At 38.1% G+C, this 18,240-nt stretch overlaps 2 protein-coding genes across 5 annotated transcripts; one reads left to right on the plus strand and one right to left on the minus strand.

The window, feature by feature from the left end:
• The first annotated feature begins 3,485 nt into the window (after positions 1–3,485).
• Positions 3,486–17,895, plus strand: LOC5522320 (synaptotagmin-10). 4 transcript variants are annotated; one of them, XM_032367646.2, is made up of 7 exons: positions 3,486–3,591; positions 3,715–3,900; positions 10,212–10,437; positions 11,573–11,807; positions 12,723–12,974; positions 13,154–13,280; positions 16,845–17,895. In XM_032367646.2, the coding sequence occupies exons 2-7, from the start codon at positions 3,813–3,815 to the stop codon at positions 17,150–17,152; spliced, it is 1,236 nt and encodes a 411-aa protein (XP_032223537.2). In that variant the 5' UTR covers positions 3,486–3,591; positions 3,715–3,812; the 3' UTR covers positions 17,153–17,895. The 4 variants fall into 4 exon arrangements, with proteins under 4 accessions (XP_032223537.2, XP_032223538.2, XP_048578706.1 ...); XM_032367647.2 differs by lacking the exon at positions 3,486–3,591 and having other exon boundaries at positions 3,598–3,900; XM_048722749.1 differs by lacking the exons at positions 3,486–3,591; positions 16,845–17,895 and adding an exon at positions 13,415–13,752 and having other exon boundaries at positions 3,598–3,900.
• Positions 13,317–15,033, minus strand: LOC116604781 (sorting nexin-16). The gene is made up of 2 exons (XM_032367650.2): positions 13,787–15,033; positions 13,317–13,756 (listed from the first exon to the last, which is right to left on the minus strand). Exon 1 carries the CDS (start codon positions 14,819–14,821, stop codon positions 13,799–13,801), a length of 1,023 nt encoding a protein of 340 aa, XP_032223541.2. The 5' UTR covers positions 14,822–15,033; the 3' UTR covers positions 13,317–13,756; positions 13,787–13,798.
• Positions 17,896–18,240: the final 345 nt, after the last annotated feature.

Consider the following 18,240-nt stretch of genomic DNA (forward strand, 5'->3'; position numbering starts at 1 on the left):
AGCAACAGTAGCAATATCAGCTTTTTTGATAGTCCACAAGCATCAGAACAGGGGGCCTACGAACTACTTTCATCGGAAAAACTTGTTGAGCGTCTACACGATCACTGAACTTTGTGCCCTTAGCAAGCAGCTTTTGAATAAGTGAACTTGTTAAGTAAAAATCTTTTCAATTTCCCCGTCTACACCAGCAAATTTTTCTTGTCAGGTAAAACTTGCCCATGTAGACGGCCCTTAACACGTTGTGTTGCTGGGCACGATAACGCGCGTAGTACTAAAATTTCACGTTCCGGTTATACTGACGACGTAAAGGAGGGTACTCAAGATCTACTAGACTTTGATGACGTCACAGTCTGCGTGTTCACCGTCCGCGCGGAGTGGGCACATCCCGGAGACCTGGGTGCGGATAAGAGACCGCTGTCAAATCCGCTCTCGGGCTCAGGCGAGGGAGAGACTTTGATAACAGGTTTAGGAAGTGGCAGAAAGTAGGAGAAGCGATACGGTTGTGTAGTTTTTGTGGAGAGTATGGCTCTATTGATCTCATCTGCTAGTTTTCTATTCTGATTTCTGCGCGCTATGGCCACAGCACGTCTTTTCTCTCTTTCTATTAATTCTTTTTCACGTTTCTCCCTCTCGATATTCTCGATCTCTTGAGCGCGTTTTCTCTGCTCTTGTCTTCGCTCTTCGTCCTTTAGTTGCTTTTCGTATCGTCTTTGCTCTTCCTTTACCTCAGTCAATTCTTGCTTTATTGCCTTTTTTAGCTCGCTCTCCACCTTTGCACATGAGACAAGTAAATCTCGAAAATTCGTCGCCTCATAGGCGAATCCAAGCTTATTCAGTTGAATGATTATGTCTTTTGGTACCTTTGGGACTCGAAATCTGTCCATGTAGAACTTTCTGTCCTTATTGGGGTCCTTTCTGTTGCCAACAGCACAGCTCATTTTGCTTATTACGTTTCTCTCGCTTGATAAACTTCCCTGTTCATCTACTGAATCCAAAAGTCCTTCTACTTTGAATTGATCTCTTATTTCCACATCGTGAGTTACCCATCCTTTTTCAAACGCACTTTTTCCTAGCTGCGCGCCCTTTTGCAAAGTATTCTCTTCTTCAATTCCATCTTGACTTACAGGAAACCTTCCCCAAAGGTTATCGGTATGTTTGATGTCCTTATTGTTGTTTATTTGCTCCACCCTTATTCCTTTATCTCCGTTCAAACTCGGTTTTTGATTTTTAGGCAAATTCCAATGATCTTCCTGATTGTTTTTTTTTTTATTAATGTCCATATTTTCCTGCTCTTCGCTTACAGATATTGCTCCGTTTAGGACTGCATTTTGCTCCTCTCCTTTAAGGTTTCTTTTCTTGCCATTCAAAAATCTCTTAGCAGTGATAACCGCATTCACAAAATTCCCGGCTGTCTCTCCTTTCTTTGCTGCTCGGCGTGCTGCATTCTTCTCCTCATTAGCAAGCCTCTTAGCTTCAGCATCACTCAGTCTGGCATCTAAAATCAACTCCCTTCACTCAGCTCCAAGCTGTTTTATCATCTTTCAAGGATCGAAGTTCTTCCTCCAGTAATTCTGATTGCTTTACACTCCCATGGGTAACCGGCTTCTCAGGGTTTTTGTCACATATTGTATCAGGACCATTTTTGTGAATGATAAGCGAAGGAAGTTTCACATCTTTTGCCGCTTTTCAGTTTTCATGCGTATCTCTGTCTTCCGCTGGTGAGCTTGTATATGAGTTTGTCCTTGAATCATCCGATCCAAATCGAACGTCATTTTTCGGTAAAATGATGGCATCATCTTTTTTATTCTCGGCATATTTTTCAAGCAAAGTCACTTCTCTTTCAAAACTCCCTTTCCAGCCTGTCCTAACATCTCGATGATCCATTTTCATCGCTCTCCAAGACAGTCTATGATCCTTATACCGCAGAAAACAGAACTGTTGTCAGGGCTTCAATTGTTTTCTAAGAAACCCATAAACAGGGCAAACGACGTTAGAATAACCATAAAAAAAAAAAACAATATAAAGCGTTCCACTTTAACCTGTGGGTGATACTTAACACCCATTTATGAATACCTTCCACTAAGTTGCTTATAAAATGGTGCTAATTGAGCTGTTAAGGTAAATGTTGCTTAAAGTAATTAAGGAATATTGTTTTGCTTGCTTTCTGTGAATGGATAATGTAAGAATTGTATTAGCTAACGTTGTCGTTTTTTCTCTCATACAGAATATTAGTAAAAGACCGTTAATACCGGACTCCCGATAGATTAAACCTCCAACAGAAACGTTTATGTTAAATGTCAAAACATTTATTAGTTATCAGGAGACAAGGTATGATTTTTCTATTTCGAAAATATTAGTAAAACTTACTAAATAACATGAAATCCATGAACAAAAAAAGTCGAAAAGCAAAAGCATTTCCCGGTGATGAATTCTCATGTGCGCTTATTGGTCGATACAGGCCACGTGTACGTTTTCACAGGACAAATATTAGGCGATACCATCCTCAGACAATGTTTGCACACCATGCGCATGCGCCATAAACATTTTTGGCTGTCATATGTTTAATGGAGAGAAGGAATGAATCGGTGGGGAATTTTCACATCCTTTTTACTAAGTCAACATTCTCAGAAATTCGTCATTATAAAATTGCTTAAAGAAGGCCAATCACGCCGCCATTTATGCTTCAACTTAATGCCGAGTCACACAAACAAGCATTTGTTCAGGCGCGTACACAGGGGGTGCACGTGGTGCGCATGTCTCATCCTTCCCTTGGCGACCAAAAAGTGGGTCATTTTTTATTAAGGGAATCTTCAAAAACTATGCTTTTTCCATACAACAACAACAAAGTTTTTTAGATTTTCAATCATGTATGGTGAATAAGGTATCTCACACTTCATTCGTAGATTATTTTGGAGTTCCATGCAAATAAACCCCTTTATTTCAATGATAAGCAATAACAGGAGTGGTTGAACGACATTCTTCAAGTCCGAGGTTAATTAATTATTAAATCATTTCTAAAAGATCAGAAGAACAGCTATGTCGGGGGGGGGGGGGGGGTGCTCGCGTATTTCATTAAAAAACCTTATCACATAACATGATCAGGTCAATGCTAACTTAGACGATTGAAGAAATATTAAATATTATTTGTTACTTTGTTTTAAACTTTTAACAATAAAACGGACCTTTACTTAGCTTTGCGCTTTGAAACACAAGCATAGAGACTTCGGAATCATGCGGCATTTACATTAATATTTGAGACCTCCTGTTGTTTCCCGCGCTAAACAATGCAGGAACTAGACCATAACTAAATTATAGTGTTAAGGAATCTTTTGCGCGTCAGACATCGCTTTTAATTTTCTAAATATGACTAGCTATTATATCAAAATACATTTCTAATGCTCATTCCAGAAGCGACATCTCTAGTCTAACTAGTACTATTCTTCTGAGTTAATATTTGGCCTTGCCTGTTCAGAATTTACATGTTAAAGAATGTTTGTCAATAATTATTCACGACACGACTCGATGCATATTCGGTTGTTGTTCATCTCTAATGGGTCGGAAAGCTGCGGTAAGCGAGGATTTCTAATCAAGGTACTCTTTTGTTAAATATCGCAAACTCTCAGAATACACTTGGGTCTAGAAGTTAGACAACTTGAAGTTACACAGTTTCACATTGTTTGTAAACTTTACTTGTACTGTTCACTTTTTCTCCAGCAAAATGTAAAGCTACGACGCAAAAGAGATGAAATCTCACTCTATTAGCAGCGAGGAATTTCTAACAAGAATCCAAAGACGACTAAAAAACCATTCAGATGGACACTAAAAGTTATCAAAATTTAACTTTGGAAGGATTTCAGAACCCTCACTATGATACAGCGGAATCGACAAGCTCTGGAAGCGGTAAGAATAAGTTTAGGGGGGGAATTTTGGAAGCAGAACTCTTTGAGAATGTGCGCGCAACCAGAGCATGAAAACGAAGAAATGTTAAAATTATGTCTGGAAATCGCTATCATTACTACTAGTTTGAGCCTTGTTTATGCTAAAATTTATTCGCTTTGTATCTTTGCGTTCCATTTGATCTTAAATTAACAAAATATTTCGTTTGTTCGTATTGCTGGAGATATGTTAATTTTCAATTACACCAAGTGAAACTCAATCAAATGGAAAATTCGTAGGAGAGCTTTAGTTAGTCTTAATAGCAATTTACGGCTGTAACTTCCAAAGCTTTCTCATTAGAAGGCGTACAGTGGAGATATTTTAAATAACCTCTTATTTTTAGTTGAGGATGGAGCGTTCATATTTTTGGATCATTTATCTCGGAGTAGAAAGAGAATTACACACGTGATCAATAACAATATGATAGTTTTATGTATAAACACAATACCATGCATTTTAGAGCGCATCGCTATAACAAAACAATCATAAACAAGGTTGTTGCAAAAAAGAGTGCATAACAGGGGCGAGTACAGGTTGGGGGGGGGGGGGGGGGGTGGAGGGGCGAATGGGTGGATTTCCACCCCCCTGGTTGAGTAAAAAAATAATTGAAAGTTACTTTAAAGAAAATAAATGTCTGAGGACGGGAGTTAATGTCCATGTGCCTTCTCCTGCTTGACTTTGCTGCCTCGATAAATAGCGTGAAGTATTGTGTAGGATCTATATAGTGACCTACCAAGAACAACTGTATCAGTCCATAAGCCGTCTATCCAGCACCCCATTTTGAAATCCTGGATCCGCGCTTGCATAGTGAATAAATGTGCACAAATGTTGCTGTTAGTCTTGAGAATGGGTCTCGCAAGGTCGTAAGTGCAGCTCGGAAGTGAGAATCAGTCAGACACAAAAGAAAGAAAAAATACGCTGCTGTGCTCTTTAGACTTTTCATCATACGTTGTGGTCCTGACGCTTTAGAATAGATCGCACAACTAATTTCACATTATACGTGGGACTAATAACTATCGTTGTGCCCATTTTAACGAAAAACCCAGAACGACTATTGTCTTATATAATACATATAATAGTGCGCAAGCGCCGCAAAACTGACAAGGAACAATATAACACAAGACAACGCAAAACGTACATGTACAAAGAATTTCGTACGGATTCTCTGTATTTTATACTTGAGGTGACATTGGAAACGTATGAACCTGTGTAGGACGTTCCTATACCGAGACAACAGGGGGTGGGGGTAGCTACTGAGGGCATTTACCCCCCCTCCCCTCAAATATTTTCAAATATTATAAGGAAATTCGATGCAATTCAATTAATTTATTTGGCACCTTTTCATCTTTGATTCACGGGCGCTGCTCCAAATACATTTAAATAGAAGAACAAAATTTACAATTGGTTTTCAATTATGTTTCTATTCACAATGAATTTATATCATCGTACTTTGTAGCGATGTCATTATATAGTTCTCATTACAAAGCACTTTTCCCTTATTGTTGTTGCTTCCCAAACAAATTTAGCTATTTTATTTTTGGTTGCTCTCTCCTGTTTCAAACTAATCACCTTCAAAAATGCTAAGGAAATGACCTGCAAGGGCGTTGCCCCCCCTAATATTACGTGCCCTGCTACGGCTATGCTTTTGTATCAGCGCTCCTCTTTCTCTACTATCGGCTATCAACGACTTTATTTATTGAATAAAACTCCAAGAAAATTCACACTGTTTCGTACTGCATGCCGAAGATCTGTCATTTTCCAACAGTAAATAACCGGGTTTATCCCAGAATTCATAAGAACTATCGTTGTGCCCATTTTCACGAAAAACCCGGAACGACTATTGTCTCCTGTAATACCATAGTACAAAAACGCCGCAAAACAAGGAATATAACACAAGACAAACGCAAAGTATATGTACAAAGAATTTCGTACGGATTTTCTGTACTTTAAGCTTGAGGAGACATTGGAAACGGATAAACCTGTGTAGGACGTTTCTACCGGGATAACTTGGATCTGGCTGCGGTGTTTTTTGATGACAATGTAGATTTTACAGTAGCTAGCAATAATAAAAGCTGCGCATATTCCAATTATACAGCACAGCACAATATTGAATGAGTTAATCCCAAATATCATCCACCAAATACCTAGTACAAATGCAAGTATCCAGTTCACAGCGCAAGCAGCGATCGCTTTCTTGAGTGTGACGATGGCATTGTATCTAAGATGAAGGTGAAGGGCCAGAAATCTATCAACAGCAACGGAAGTAATGCTTAAAAGTGAAACAGCGCCAAAACTTGTCGAAGTTATACCATAGATAGTTGCAAAATCGCAATAGGTATTCGGTCTTTCACTGGCCCTGAGTTCTAATGCACTCCAGGCTGCTAAAATTGGCTGGGCAATGATACCAACGGCAAAGTCCGACAAAGCCAGATTACCCAGAAGTACCATCGCTGGTGTGTGAAGCGCCGAAGTCCTCCATATTGAGAAAAGGACTAAAACATTTAGGGCGATGGCAGGTAGAAATGTGATTCCGTTTAGCAGAGCAACGATAATGAATTCCGTCTGCGTTATCTGGCCATGCTTGACCCATTTAGTGAAATGGTAACAGGAATAATTATGAAACTCCATTTTTTTTTTGCCTTTTCCACCGAGCGACAGCGACTGTACGAAAGGTGTTCTAAGCAAACAAGGAAGAAAAAAAAAAGAAACTTTTAACGGTGTTAAAATAAAAAATAAAATAAAAGCTGTTCTCTTACGAAAGAGTACTCTAAGAATAGCTTACCTTTTTGCGATCTATTTTTTCTTGTTCTAAAAGAACGATTAGGATTTCCTTGTCGTCTTACAGTCCTTTTAGCGCTTTCTCGAAAAACTTCAACAGTCTTTTCTTCTTTTTCCACCTGTCTGTGTCAATATTGTTATTTTCTATATTTCCTTATGCGAATATGAGTTTGTTATTTTTAGACGTGAGCAAGGTTAAATCGAAAATAGCCAACGATTAACCAGGAAAGGTAATACACACTAAGAGCAGGGTCATTTTTCCAAACTCCTTCTTCGGGAAAGCAGCTATAAGATAAACAAGTATATTTTTAAAATTTTCAATATTTCAACAACGCACTACTTAAAGCAGCTGTCGATGTTTGCCTTCCCCCTCCTATTAGTTTAATAATTAAAAAAATGTTTACTTTTATATGCAATCTGAGTGTAGAGGCGCGATAAGCAATAAGTTAAATCGAAAATAGAAATAAAGAAAAATATCAAATACCAAGGGAAGCAAACTATTCTTCATTATTATTAATTCATTTCAATATTATTTATTATTAAATATATTAATCATTATTCTTCATTATTATTATTATTATTATTATTATTATTATTATTATTATTATTATTATTATTATTATTATTATTATTATTATTATTATTATTATTATTATTATTATTAATTCATTACAATACCAAGGAAAGCAATCTATTCGTCATCATTATTTGTAATTCATTTCAATATATGGCCGACATCGCTAACAATATTATTCTTAAAAAAAAAAAAAAAAAAAAAAAAAAAAACACATGTTGCCCTTCTGGTCTATGGCAGGGGGGGGGGGAGGGGGGGAGGGGGTGCTCTTAAAGCTTTTTCCGGGAAAATCGCTTCTGAACCATAGTAGCTAATAGGGTAAAACTTGGTGATTTTTCCTAAAATATTTCTGCGGACGTTTTGATGTCATTGGTATGTCGAGAAGACGCTCAATGTTACCATGGCAACCGTTTTCTCACACTACTAAAAAGTAGTGAATTTTTCTTTTTTTGGTCGTGTTCTCAGATTTAAATGCCTGTTTTGAGTATATAAGAGTTTCACAACTATAACCTTTTTCACCTCGGATATTTAGAGGGAGGGGTGAGTCAATTTTGCCCTTTTAAAGCTGTTGTTAAAAATGTTACTAGATAACACTTTAAAATATAATCCTATCCATTTATCATTACTATGTGCAGTAATAAATGCATGCAATTTTTTTTCTGTAATAATTCCAGAATTTTTTAAATCATAAGAATCCAAGATGGCGGATCAAGATGGAAGACCCAAGATGGCGAAATTCTTAAAAAAAAAAAATTATTATTAACGTTTTTATGGCCTTTTTGCACTGTTAAGCCGTTAAAAGGTTGATTCTGACACATCTGAAAACTGAAAGTTGATTTCAACCCGATATCTGAAAATTTAGGTGACATTTGAAAAATAGTTAAAATTCGTATTATCGTAATTTGTGACGCCATAATTGATTCGACCACACCCAAAATAGGAAGAATCAAATTCTCTGTTCAAACCTTTTATTTTTGTTGATCATTTATGTTCATTTGGGCGTTGTAATTTGATCACTGTCGCTCCTAAAATAAAATGTAATTTGATCATTTTCACTCTAAAATTTCTCCTAAAATAAAAATATCCCAGCCTAAACTGAGAATGACTAGACGCTTTTATATAAAAAAAAGAGTACAATAAAAAAAAACGCTTAAAAGTTATTATATATCCTTTATTTTCAATCTAAAGCGCGGGTTTTTGCTCTAAGCCACTAGCGCAAGGCCTTTTGCCTCATTGTATTTCTGAGACAATACACACAAAGGTATCATTGTTAGCTTTGAATTATCGGTTTACAATGGGTTACATCACCGATGCCTAGAACCTAAAACCTAATGCGTTTATGTAACTCTATTTGCTGGACAGCCACAATACAACGCAATAGATATTGATCACCAGCATGATTTATTTTATTTTACCGTATCATATATTATTCTTCGAAACTAAACTCTGATCGATTTTCAGGTTTCAGATTTTCTTGTTTTTAGGTTTAAAAAAATTAAATTATAACCACTAAGAGGCGGATACTAAAACTTTACAACAATATTTACAGAATCAATAATTGTTATTTATTACGGCTATCATCCTTGCACAACTCTTACAAATTGTCGTCAGCGCCAAATTTAACTTGTCGTCAGCGTCAAGTTTAATAAAGTCTATTTTGTAATCGCTCAGAGCACTCGGTATTGTCAAATCAGCGTGGTTTTCCCTAAGGATCGGTGAAGCGCTTTATGATGCTAATTCCACATAATAATCAGTCTGGCTAGTGGATCTTTGACTTAGAATAACTTAAAGATATACCTACCGTACGTTGTATACCGTCAGGCACCGAATTATTTCCCCCTCTAGTCCTAGTTGTCCTCTAGGCGCTCCACAAGGGTGGGATTGTAGCGGTTTCTAAGAGTCTTTGGATATTCGTTTATATTGGACACGATCTAGAATGACAAAGCTAGTGAATCTTGGATCCCTCGGCTATTTTGAGGCCTGATGGGGTTGCCGAGACAATTTGTCTCGTACTGCAATAAGCTAGGTATGTAACTTGCCGACAATGACACATTTGTTTCATCTCTCAAACAGAATTTTGACGATCTTTCAGAAATCAATCCAATGCTAAAGGGCTCCATCATGTGCAGCATGCTAAGTTCTTTAAATGTTTTGTTAACATTGCTTTGTTGATTTAAAGCAGTGGGAACATGGACACCTTGTACACCTTTTAAAACGGCCACCATGCTCTATTCAAGTGTGTGCTTTAGAGGTTGCCGGTTTTGGAAACCTGTATTAAACGAACAATTCACGCGGTCCTGTTTTCTGTTATAGAGATATAATGAGAAGTGTATGGATTCGGACACCTCCATAAAACGAACATTACGCACGATTGTTCTAGCCCTGGCCTAAATATATCATATGTCAAAAGCTCGTTCTAATGATTTTTCCCACTTTCCCTCTAGCATCCCTCGGCTCCCAGTTTTAATTCCTCCTTTCGCATTCGACTAGTCCCTCCTTACCTCCTGATAATAAAACTTGTACTAGATCATATGTAAGGTTGCTTTACATTTCGAAGAGCTCTACAAGATATTCCATCCCTCTCTTTTGTTCTGTCTAATTGATTTTGTCATCCTTATTCTTCTCGTTCTATACCATTATGTATTTTTTTACCTTAACTCCTTCTCCCTACTCCCACCCTTCCTCCCACACACTTTTTTCATCCTCCAACCCCAGGTGCCATGGTACGAATAGATCAAGTTATACCCTCCCCCATGCGTACTCAATAACGCATCCTCACTAATCCTCGCCTTCCCTCTTCGAAGATTTAAGTCATCTATCGCCCCCTCCCTTCATGTGTTCAATAGCCTTTTCTTCACTTTTTGCTATCTCTGTAACGCGAAAAAAAAAATAGTATTCATTCCCCGTTGCTTTCTCTCTATAGATGTGAAACTCAAGGTAGCTATTGGTTTTGGCGTGGTATGCGCTGCCGTCCTAATTGCTGTGTTGATAGTCCTTGTGTACAAGATCATCGTCTTGAGAGCCATGACTCGTAAGAGTCAGCGGCCTCCCGAAAGGAAGATATTCCACCGCGGGCCTTCCTTGAAGGAGAGCGACTTTTCCCGCGCCCCGCAGCAACGACGACATCGACCACTCATGAAAACAGACAGGTGAAGACATTTTTTATTCTGTTTATTTATTTAAATCACTTTCTGTATTCTAAATATTTCAGCGCTACCGTGGTCATCATTACAAAATGTTAAAAAAAAAATTTAGCCAATTATCACGCAAGAATTACACCAACTCCCGCCATGCTCAGATATGCACTCAGCCATTCCTCTGGCTCATGTCTCATTTAAACAGGAAGTAGGTTTCTACTTCGCAAAACTTTAAAGGCTAGCGCGTCAAACTCTTTAAAGAATGTCGATCAACCATTCCTTTATTATTGTTTACAATTGAATTTGCATCGGTTTATTTGCATAAGAAACTTTAAAATAACTATCAGTATCAGACTAAAAGTCTGATACTTTGTTAATGATATTTGATTAAAAGTATCTCAGTCACTTGCTTGAATTAGCCGATGGAAATGGATTCTTTGAATGAGTCTGTTTTGTGCGGGAGTATAAAAGGCGGCGTAATTAGTGGCCCTCTTTAACATTAAATAAATGAACGTTTTCAATCGTTTTTCGATGCGACCTCGTTTCCCAGTGACGTGGATAGCTTAGGAAAATCCTGATGGCTGATACTGTTTAGTGTTCATACAGTTTTTTGTATAGGTATAATACAGGTGGTGGATATTGTTTAATGCTTTTAAAAGTTCTGCGGATAAATAAGCTATCAATGGCTGATACCGTTGAGTGTTCATATAGTTCTGCGTATAAGTGATATTTTGTTCTGTGTATAAGTAAACAATTGTGATGGCTGACATTGATAAATGTATGTAGTTCTGCGTAAGTAAACTATTAATGGATGGTATCGATGAATGTTCACATAGTTCCGTTAATAAAGTAAACTATTGATGGCCGATATCGATGAATGTTCATATATTCCCGCTTATAAGGTAAGATATTGATGGCCGATATCGATGAATGTTCATATATTCCCGCTTATAAGGTAAGATATTGATGGCCGATATCGATGAATGTTCATATATTCCCGCTTATAAGGTAAGATATTGATGGCCGATATCGATGAATGTTCATATATTCCCGCTTATAAGGTAAGATATTGATGGCCGATATCGATGAAGGTTCATATATTCCCGCTTATAAGGTAAGATATTGATGGCTAATTTTGTTTATGTAGCTCTGCTTCTGATATCACGATCGGGGCATGGCGTGCTGCGAATCTCAGCCCTTCCAGTGATTCTAGTGACTGTAATGGCAACCCATTTGAGCAAAGTCTGGGCTGCGGTAAGCTGGAGTTTTCGATAATGTACGACACGACATGCGAATGTCTTCGAGTGCAAGTTCTCAAGGCAAATAATCTGAGTGTGCCTGAGGCGACAACATACGTGGAGGTGTTTCTACTGCCTGACAAGGTGAGGGAATTATAATGTCCTCACCAACATTTGACATCTACTGGCTATATTCCATTCATAGTCAGCACTTACAGCATCATCGCCACACTAACGTCATATTGAATCGGCTTTATCACAATTATCATTAACAGCAGCCCGATTACACTGTTATTACCAGCAACACTGCCGACACAGGCACAATTATTTCGCATCAGCAAAACAATCGTCATAATCATCAACGTCTGCACGAATAACACTACAACAATTATACTACCATTTCCACCATCGTCATCTCCACAAACAACAAAACACAACAATCCTCCACCTTCATTATCATAATCTTTACTATCATCATCGTCATCAGTATCATCAACACCACTATCATCATTATCATCATCATCATTATTACTAGCATCATAATCACTGTCATCATTACTAACATCATATCACTATCATCAGCATCAGCATTATTACCACCAAAGTAATAACCATATGGCCATCCTCATAGCAGTACAAACGGTATCATTGACAACTCCTCCTCCTCACCATCATGCCTTCATCGTCATCCACAACCACATCGGCAACAAAACAAGAGATAGCAAAGATCAGGCACCGAAAAGGCACCGAACGGCGATGATCACCTGTAAACCACCTTTGCGAAATAGAATTGGGAGTATCCAGGATATCCCAGGAAATCCTAGTAGCTCCCAAATCTTGGGAGTTCTATTCTCAGGGGCATCACCACTCCTCGTCACCACCTAGGCGTTTTTTAATTTTCTTCTCACTCTTCTTCTTCTTCTCATTATTTTATTTTGCTGCTTGTTTCTTTTTCTTGTTTTCTTCTAGTGTTTTTTGTTGTTGTTGTTGTCTCTCTTTTCTTCTTCTTCTTGGTGATTTGACGATTCCTATATCATATTTCTACCTTCTCTAATTTAGATTGAGAAATACCAGACCAAAGTGAAATACAAGAATTCCAACCCTGTCTTCAATGAGACGTTTGAGTTCGATGTGGCCTTCTCAGAGCTCTCGGAGCGAACCTTACAGTTTTGTATCAATGACTATGACGGTTACTCTCGGCACCAGGCTCTCGGCGAGGTCTTCCACTCGTTTGACGTAAACGTTAACATGCAAGAGGATACGGTTGTGATTTACGAGAAAGATATCCGAAGAGATATCTTCACTTTTAGGGTAATACCACACAGCAATGTACTGCAGTTTCACTTTTCCATACGAGTCAACTGCATTATCTTCACGGCGTTTGTATTGTTCTTGAATAAATATTTTTATCTATTCTAATATTTGAAAAAAATAATTGAAAAATATTCCTCTTAAGTTATCTGCTCACAACTTCACACGTTATCTTTCAGGAGGAAAATCAAGTACGCAAGGGGGAGGTGTTGTTATCCTTGTGCTACTTACCCACTTCTGGAAGGTTAACCTTTGTAGTACTGAAAGCGAGGCTATCGAGTAAAGAATTTGGAGATCAGTTACCAAGTAAGTATGTTTTTCAATAAATACAATAACTGCAAGTTGGATATTTGAGCATTTATTATGCTTTCACAATAACATTTTAAGCTGTTTCATTAGAAATAAATAAATAATTTACGCATCTTTGGATTTGTTTACAGGCAGCCTGAGTTACCCTAACGCTTGTCGATAAATACTGAACACATCCTTAAAAAAAATCATCATTAAAAGAAGTCATATTTTAACCTTATTCCCGAATCGCTCTCTATATAGTGGATTAATTTGGAGAATAAAAACAAAATCCCACAATCGCTCTACTTTATACTATCATTTTTTTTACCCCATTAGCTAAAAAAGAAGGCATTTATATAAGACATAGATTCAAAACACATTTCCATAAGCTGTAATATGATAATATATGCATTGTTATAGCCAAATTCGTACTTTCGGGACCGCCTGAAATACCAAATTCATTTGGAAATAGCGCGTATTCAATTAAACAAAACAGACAAACAAACCGTTCCTTCTAGAGATCTTTTAAGTTTTCATGTATTTCCTTCACTTTCCCAGTTCCCGAGTTTCTGCCTCACGCTTTGGCGTATTTGATGTAATGCATCGGTGCTTTGCCTCATAAACTTGTCCAAAATAGACACTTTTCCCTTCTCATCAGACGGTAAATGTTTACCTCGACGCCTTTGTGAAATATTAACAGCTTTAACGACATCAGGAGTAGAACTTGCTCGCATGGATCCACACAAACTATTTGGTCGACTGGTAGACCTGTGGTGATACCCATCCGTGGACTGGACCGAGAGATCCCATTGGCTGCCGTTTCCAGAGAGTCTATATCTCCACGTTCTACCTCTGAATTCCTCATCTTTTCCGAATTTGCTCGAGTCTATGAGGCTTTTGACTTCTGGGAGCCCGGAGTATTCGGAAATTAACGCGACATCGTCCCCGTCGTGTGAAGGCTTCCCGTTAAGAACTCGCTCTGAGCGGAGCGCGACTAGAAGTGCTCGTCTCTGGCCTTGTGCTTGGCGGAGTTGTGCCTTTGCCAATTTGAGTTCTCCGCGAAGGTCACTCTGCCTTGCCCTTAGTTCGCTTAGTGATTCTTCTAAATTATCAATAAAAGCCCTGCTTTCCTCCAAGCTATCATAAGGGCCCGGTGGTTCATCTAAACATAAGAATTCCACGACTGGTTGACTCCCAGAAATGTCGTCCCTCGACAGAATACAATTTAAATATTCCTGTAAAGCATTCTTACGCATTTCGATAAAACAATTCTCGAAGTTGTCCCCTAGAAACCTCTTCGGTGGCAGAGAGCAATCCGGAAAACTTTCTGTGAACATTTTCCGTAGGTTTTCGTCCATTCTAGCAAATTCTGAATACCGTCGAAACACAAACCAGCTTCTTCCATCGGCAAAATTAACTGCAATTTGGAAAACGGTGAAACGTTTTCTGGATTCGACAACTTCATATCCAACAATAGGCGCTTGAATTTCTTGCTCTGATAGAGATTCAAAATGCTCGTTGTTCGAATCTTCCGAATTCGTATTATCGTCTGCCATATTGAACAGGCATTGTAAACACTGAGTTATGAACCAAAAATAAACTCAACGTACTTCGAATTTGCATATGACAACTTCGCCCTAACAGTCTGGTGTTCCTTGTATTAGATCGAAAGCGAAGTTTTCTCTGTTTTCTTCTCTCAATAACACAAATCTCATTTGTGTACGGTAGACAGGTTAAATGGCGTGGAATCAAGCGTGAAAATGCAACCACTGTGCTGTCATGCGGGGGATTAAATAATTCTAATTTTATTTATGTATTTCGGTTATTCATGAGAGAAGTCCTATCTGAGATCACAGGTGGATTGTCTTTTTGGCATATCGGTGCACCGCTCCTCGCGATAAACCAGTTAATGTGACTGGTTATCGTATTTGTGACTTCAAGCGGTTAATCTTTATTGTAAATTGTACTACACTCGAAGATGTACTGCACACACGAAATTGATGATTTTAATAAAAACACGTTTAAGGCTATCTCTCCTCAGTTATTGTTTACAAATGGAACAATTCTTCGTAAAATGTGGGATTGAATAGTATTTTCCGAAAACAAAAATCTTGGAATATTTATTTAAATTCTCGCATGGTATTCAATTCAGAAATCCCATATTTTTTTAAAGTAAATTTGTCCTGAGTGTTCGTTTGTCGGTTTTTGGATAAGGTATGCTCAGCGTCAAAGACATGCTGTATATATAGGATATTACACGGTGGCGCGAAGATATGAAGTTTAATTTCGAGTGGTGGAAACAATATTTTTCGAGTGAGCGCAGCGGGCAAGTAAAATCTTGTTTTTACCACGAGAAAATAATCGTCATATCTTCAAGCCATCGTGTAATGTTCTTTTGATTATATGGACATGAATCGAAAATCAAAATGGGCGGGAAAGCTGTTTTGATTTGACGCGCGCATACATCCGGGACATTTCGGTAAATAACTTTTTCACCACTAGTGAAAATATTTTCCGGTAAAACACTACTATCCATATAATAAAAAGCTGTCCATTTATAGTAGTTATTTAAAGAGCAGCGCCTTTTTTTAAATCGGCTATGATCTGTCTGGACCAGTCACAAGCTTTCTAAAGCTAGTATTGAAGTGGTTATTTTGCTGCAAAAAAATGTACTTGACAGAACTTGACGGTGGTAAAACGGGTAACAAAATCATGTTTTATCGCAAACGTGAGAGGGATTTCTGCAAGACATTTTTGTAACTAACATTAAAGCAAACCTACTTTTAAGCTGGTTTGTTTGTAGTAAAACGTGTAACATCGCTCATCTATTAGTTCTGCAAAAATGATGCGAAAGAAGAAATGACCGTCTTAGATAGCCTACTTGTAGGCTTTGATAGTTTTTCCGGCACGAAAACACGATGTTCGCATACCAGGGCCGCCATCTTGGATAACCCGCTCCGCAGGGGGAAGGGTAGAAAAAAATCGCGTTTTTCTCCCCCTCCCCTGCGGATCGCGTTATCCAAGATGGCGGCCATTGTATGCGAACTTCGTGTTTTCGGGGTTTTCGTGCAGGAAAAACTATCAAAGCCTACAGTTAGGCTACATCTTAGATGGTCACTTGACCTCGGGAACTCCGGAAATGAATACAAAACGAGTGACTCCCATAAAGCACGCCTCATTTAGTCTATACACTCTTTTTTTATAAGAACGTCTTATTTCCAGTTGAGATGAGACGTTCTTATTTTGAAACATTTTAAGGCTAGATTTATTCTTAACGATGTTCTTATATTTTGGTGTATAAGACTGTAATACCGAATTAATTATTAGGAAGAGAATTACACTAGCAATAACAGAATTACAATAGCAATAATAATGTTTCTTTTCTATGAACACAATTTGATTCTGTATTTTAGAACGCATCAGGACTCGAGCAGAAAAAAAATTCTGCTATCTGAGCCCTCGGCATGTTCTTAAAATTTGGTAAAATCTCAGGCTGGACATTCTTATAAAAAATGGTTCTTATAAAATAAAAAGAGTGTATCCGAACAGTGAGATTATTGTTTCCCTATTCCTTATCAGATCCATTGGTCAAGGTCTCCCTTATGGTGTCCGGCCGTCAAATCAAGAAAACCAAAACCTCGGTAATGCACGGGACATTACGACCCGTCTACAACGAAGCGTTCGTCTTCGACATTCCAGTAGAGCGACTTAGCGACGTCAGTCTGCTAGTGCGCATGCTCCACAGTGATGAGAACCGCTGTCAAACGATCGCTAAAACCGTCGTGGGCCCGGATTCACAGACGAGCATTGGTTTGCATCATTGGAATTGTATGATGACGTCACCAAGGAAACCAATCGCGCAATGGCACCCGCTATTGAATAGTTGAATATGACGTCATCTGGTAAATTGGTGATAGCAGATAGCTATTATAATGACAAATGATACAATTGAATAATTTTCAATCTAAAAAGAAAAAGGGGAGAAACGACTGGTTATTTCATTCAAGTCATGAATTTACTGTCGAATCCGTTGTATCGCTACCCGCGTTTTCAAAACACGATTTGTTTTGGTTGACTGTTCCGTCAGTAAAACCTTTCTGAGCCAATCACAGTTTCGCTTTGTGCACTTCCCTGGCATACCTCTGGACGAAAACAGACAGTGTCGCGACAGAAAGCCAGGCAACTGCACTGGGCGAGAGATGGCAAGAATCCGATTAGCCTAGAATAATTAGACTGGCGGAACAGAAAATCCCAAAAGACAAAAACAAATCGATATTTAGAAAATGAGTTGTCGCGATACAACCGATTCGACAGTAAAGTACTATAATACTATTTTTGGTAACATTTCGTACCAGGACCATTTTTAAAAAGCTTGACCATATTGCCTCCCTTTTAACCAAAATAATAAATCGTTATGACTGGAACAGCATTAGCTCAGCTTTTGGCTATATTTTACAGGGCCATTCTTGTGTTCTGTCAGTGTTCTGATTTCCAAGCTAAAATATATTTTGTACGTTTTGAGCTGCTACAAAATTTTAAATTTTTAAAAAACGGTGAAAGGAAATAACGCAACTCATTAATATTGTGTTATTATCAGTCAAGGAAAAAATAAACAAATAATTTGTTACAATAATTATAATTTGTTACCCTCAACAAAGACTACCTGAGTCTCCGAGTTCCTCACAGCATGTTTGTCCGGCCAGCACAAGGAACGCTCTGGATAGAGCTGACTGAACACGGGAAGTTGTTTAGCGTTCACTTTCATCAATTTCGTCAATTATGTTCAACACAGAAACTGCTTGATTTTAAAGAACTCTCTCGCGAAAAGCTTATTTTTTCTGCCAGTAGAGAATAGCTGATGTAATAGTAAAGTGGAGTTAATCTTTCTTTCCCTTCGTCTTTTTGCCTGTGACAGCAACGGCTTTTACTGATCAACCTAAAGAATTCTCTTAAAATAGCTGACTAAGCACGGAGT

The sequence above is a fragment of the Nematostella vectensis genome, chromosome 15 (assembly GCF_932526225.1).
Source record: "Nematostella vectensis chromosome 15, jaNemVect1.1, whole genome shotgun sequence".
Lineage (NCBI taxonomy): Eukaryota > Metazoa > Cnidaria > Anthozoa > Actiniaria > Edwardsiidae > Nematostella > Nematostella vectensis.

Excerpts from the sequence above, each read along its gene's own strand:
- LOC5522320 (XM_032367646.2), top strand. The coding sequence starts at position 3,813 with ATGGACACTAAAAGTTATCAAAATTTAACTTTGGAAGGATTTCAGAAC. Across the intron at positions 3,901-10,211 it reads ATCGACAAGCTCTGGAAGCG|ATGTGAAACTCAAGGTAGCT; the intron begins GTAAGAATAAGT and ends TTCTCTCTATAG. Across the intron at positions 12,975-13,153 it reads GAGATATCTTCACTTTTAGG|GAGGAAAATCAAGTACGCAA; the intron begins GTAATACCACAC and ends GTTATCTTTCAG.
- LOC116604781 (XM_032367650.2), bottom strand. The coding sequence starts at position 14,821 with ATGGCAGACGATAATACGAATTCGGAAGATTCGAACAACGAGCATTTT.